Source organism: Echinops telfairi, unplaced genomic scaffold (genome assembly GCF_000313985.2).
Source record: "Echinops telfairi isolate 266 unplaced genomic scaffold, ASM31398v2 ScPeMD7_29;HRSCAF=101, whole genome shotgun sequence".
Classification (NCBI taxonomy): domain Eukaryota; kingdom Metazoa; phylum Chordata; class Mammalia; order Afrosoricida; family Tenrecidae; genus Echinops; species Echinops telfairi.
In genome coordinates this window covers 9760232-9764705 of record NW_022103926.1, presented here as the reverse complement: position 1 = coordinate 9764705, position 4474 = coordinate 9760232, and the positions used below count along the sequence as shown (strand labels likewise).

Below are 4474 nucleotides of genomic sequence, written 5' to 3'. Positions count from 1 at the left end.
GCCGAGTGCTAGTCAGCCGGGCCGCGCCAGGCGCCGCTCCTCCTTCCGCCCGCACCCCGCGGGCCCGCCTTCCTCCTTCCGCCCGCACCCCGCGGGCCCGCCTTCCTCCTTCCGCCCGCACCCCGCGGGCCCGCCTTCCTCCTTCCGACCGCACCCCACGGGCCCGCCTTCCTCCTTCCGCCCGCACCCCGCGGGCCCGCCTACCTTCTTCCGGCCAGCGCCCGCGGGAGGCCCCGCCCCCGGATCCAAGCTTTTCACTCGGCGTCAGAGAGGGGCGGTCCTTTTCCAGGCGGCGCCTCCCCTCGCGCTGCGGTGGAGCCGCGCGGAGGCCGCGCTCCGCCCAGCGTCGGCTTTAGCGAGGTCACGTGCCAGGGAAGCCGGATGCGGCCGCGCCTGCGCAGCGAAGTCGGTGCGCGCGGGCCGGGTGCTGAGGTAGGGCTAGTCGGCTCCCTCCGCCGCGGAGTGCGACGATGGCGGCGGCCACGGCCCGGGGTGGCAGCGGCGCCTTCGGCTGCTCTTCCGGCGCCGGAGGTTCGCGGGATTTCTACTTCAACACGGTCCTGTCGCTGGCCCGCTCCCTGGCAGTGCAGCGACCGGCATCCTTGGAGAAGGTAACCTGGCCGCTTGGCTGCCGGCTGACAGGAGGAGGGGCCTGGGTGGCCCGGAGGGAGGCCGGGCGTGGGTCGCGAGCCGCCTCTGACAGGAGGGTCGGATGGGAGGGCGTTCGGGGACTAGTCAGCAGATCGGGGGAGCAGGTCCGGGGGGAAAGGGAGGGGAGAGGATGGGCCGGCGGGGGTCCAGGGTTCCAGCCTGGGCACAGCCTCGGCAGTGAGCAGGGCTGCGAACCTGGGACTTGGTCACCGATTCCCCCTGCTCATTACACCTGTGACCTTGAAGGAGACGCCTGACCCCCCTCTAATGGGGGTGGGTGCTTTCACTTGGTGGCGCAGTTGGTTTAGCGGAGGATTAGGAACCGATAGGTTCTTCTCCAAAAAAGATTGACAGTCTCGGGAACACTGTGGGGCCGTTCTGTTCTGTCCAGTAGGGTCGCTGTGAGTCGCAGTCAATTCGCGTCTCCTGCGCTGCCCGCCCCCCGCCCCCCCCTAAGTGTCGGCAAGGAGCGGGTGACATCGTTTGTGCAAAGTGTTGCGTTGTCAACTGCAAGCCCAGAGGCAGGAGCGGACTGGAGGGGGCGGACTCTAAGACTGGTGAAGAGTAGGCGTTTGAAAGCCAAGGGACAGTCGTGGGGCAAGGGCGTGAACTATCAGTGGGCAGCGAAATTGAGCTTTGGGTGGCTTGGGAGCTGAAAGCCAAACTAGCCCCAGAGGAATCTTGTATTTTGAGAGGTGAAAGGCACGTGAAAGTAGAAGGAACCTGGGATTTTAGGGTCTAAGTGACTGTCTCTTACTGTGTCATCATGGGCAAGTAATGTCACCACCCTCAGCCCCTCTCTGTTTCTTGATCAGTAAGAGAGAGTTCTTGCGGAGTAAATGAGATGAAGGGTAAAGGTTACCTCAGGGTTAGGTCCACCTACTGCCATTGAACTGATTCCAACTCATAAGGAGTAGAATTGTCCCATAGGGTTTTCAAGGCCTCATCTGTCTGCCCGAGAGTGGCTGGTGGATTTGAATTCCTACCCTTGCAGTTAGCACCCCTGTGCTTCCAGGAGGGCGGCAAATGTAAGGGCCCCTCCGATGTGTAATAACACATAGCATTGTGTTAGCGCTGAAGGAAAGGGATTACTTTCCCACACTGCTTTCTGGAGATAGAAAAAGGACACACCCTGATAGGAAGAGAAGAGCCATGGTGACAGGAGACCTGCAGGTAGGAATGGTTTTCTAGCATCCTGGAGTGGGGGAGGGGCAGGGAAGGCTGTTTTTCGGCACTTTGGGAAAAGCAACTGCTCCTTGTCTTTGTGGTTCTAAAATATGATTTTGCCACTCACCTTCGGGGTGAGCCAGTTCTGGGAGACTGACACCAATCTGACTTCTAGTTTAAGAATGATTGAAAGAAAGTGGAAAGAGCTTGAGTTTGGGAGATACTGTTGGGTGCCCTTGAGTGGGCTATATATAGCGGCCCTGTATACAACAGAATGAAACACTGCCCGGGACTGCGCCATCCTCACAAGTGTTCTTATGTTTGAGCCCATTATTGCAACTGTTGTGTCAACTCGTCTCGTTAAGGCCCTTCCTCTTTTTTTGCTGCCCCTCTGCTTTACTAAGCATGATGTCCTTCTCCAAGGACTGGTCTCTCCTGACAATATGTCCAGAGTACATGAGATAAAGTCTGGCTGTCCTTGCCTGTAGGGAGCATTCTGGCTGCACTTCTTCCAAGACAGAGGGGTTTGTTTTAACAGAAAAGTGGGTGAAGGGTGACAGAGGACGATGTAAACTATGAAAATAATAATAATCTGTAACTTATCAAGAGTTCATGAGGGAGGGAGGGCGAGGGAGGGAGGGGGCGGAAATGAGGTAGCTGATATCAAAGGCTCAAGTAGAAAGAAGATGCTTTGAAAATGATGATGGCAACATATGTACAAAAGTCAAGTGTGCTTGACACAATAGATGAATGTACGGATTGTGATAAGAGATGTCAGAGCCCCCAACAAAAGTATTTAATGTAAATACTTCTGGCAGTCCATGGTACTTTTAGTATTTTTCACCAGTACTATAGTTCCAATGCATAAATTCTTCCGCCTGCTTTGTTCAATAGCCAGCTTTCACATGCATATGAAGCAATTGAAAATACCCTTCCCTTGGGTCAGGTGCACCTTAGATCTCACAGTAACATCCTTGCTTTTCAATTATCCAAAGAGATCTTGTGCAGCAAATTTACCCAACAGGATGCATCGTTTGATCTCTTGACTGCTGCTTCCACGAGGATCCAAGCAAGAGAAAATCCTTGAACTTCAGTTTTTTCTCTCTTTATCATGGTGCTACCTCCTGGTCCAGTTGTGAGGATTTTAGTTTTCTTTACATTGAGTTGTCATCCATACTGAAGGCTGCAATTCTTGACCTTCAGCCAATACTTCAGGTTCCTCACTTTCAGCAAGGTGGAGGTATCTGCATATCAAAGGTTATTGTAAGCTTCCCTCTAATCCTGATACCACATTCTTCATATAATCCAGCTACTCTGATTATTTGCTTGGCATAGAGATTGAATAAACATGCTGTGAGGAGACAATCCTGACACACATTTCCTGATTTTAAAGCATGTTTGCATAACTGCCTCTTGATCCATGTATAAGTTCCCCATGAGAATCTGGTATTACTTGCTTTTTAAGGAACCCTGAGGAGAAAGTACTTAGTGCTCAGCTGCTAGCTGAAAGGTCAGTGATTGGAACCCGCCAACGGCTCTGAAGAAGAGAAAGATGAGGCAGACTACTTTGGTAAAGATGACAGACAGCCTTAGAAACTAGGGCAGAGGGTGGGGGGTGGGAGGTCGGAGAGGCAATTCTACTCTGTCCTGTAGAGTTGCTATGAGCCAGAATTGATTCAGGCAAAATGAGTTTGGTTTATTACTTGGGTAAGGAGTCCAAGTGGTCCAGTGGGGTAAGTGTTGGGCTGCTCTTGTAACATCAGTTCAAACCCACCCGCTGCTTCATGGGAAAAAGAGGAAGTTGTCCGTTCTGTAAAGATTTATAGTCTCAGAAACCATATAAAAGGTTCCTCTGAGTTGGAATCAACTTCATGGTGGTGGTTGTTTTTAGTTTGGAGGGGCATAATGGTTGAATGCTTTGCTGCCCGTTGAAACTTCAGCAGTTTAAACCCACCAGACAATCGCCTCAGCTGGAGAAAAGACCTGATGATCTATTTCCTTAAAGATTTTGCCCTCAGAAACCCTCTGGGGCAGTTCTGCTCTGCCCTACACAAACCAAACCAAACTCACTGCCATCAAGTCAATGCGGACTCATAGCAAACTTTTCGGACAGGGTAGAACTGCCCCTGTGTGTTTCTGAAACTCTTAACTCTTTACAGGGGTAGAAAGCCTTGTATTTCTCCTGATGCGCAGCTGGTGGTTTTGAATTGCTAGCCTTGTGGTTAGAAGCCCAGTGCATAACAACTACACCACCAGAGCTCCTTCTGCTCTACACAAGGGTGCCTCAAAGAGTTTGTAGAAAAACTCCATTCTTTTTTAGTGCCATTTCTCCACGAACTTTTTGAAGCTCTGTTGTAGGGTCTTTCTGAGTTGGAATCAACTTGATGGTACAGGCAACAACAATGTCACCTGCAGATTGGTGTGACTTTAGGAAGGTCATCTGCCTGCTGTGAGCCTCTGCTGCCACCAGTGAACAGCAGGGATGGCACTTGACAGGTGTGTGGATCCATGACGTGACATGAATAAAACCAGGCACAGGGGGACACTCAAAAGCAATAGCTGGGGGGGGGGGTGTCCCTGGGTGGCACACATTTTTAAGGCTGGTAGCTTGGCTTGAAAGATAGTAGTAGCCATGAGACCCTGTGCAGCAGATCTC

At 52.2% G+C, this 4474-nt stretch overlaps 1 protein-coding gene across 1 annotated transcript in view; it reads left to right on the top strand.

Moving 5' to 3' along the window:
* Positions 1-470: 470 nt before the first annotated feature.
* The window catches only part of PI4KA (phosphatidylinositol 4-kinase alpha), a 119041-nt gene continuing 115037 nt past the window's right edge, over positions 471-4474 (top strand). Inside the window, exon 1 of the mRNA XM_045289575.1 lies at positions 471-611. Within this exon, the coding sequence (XP_045145510.1) occupies positions 471-611 (141 nt within the window). The remainder of the gene's footprint in view (positions 612-4474) is intronic.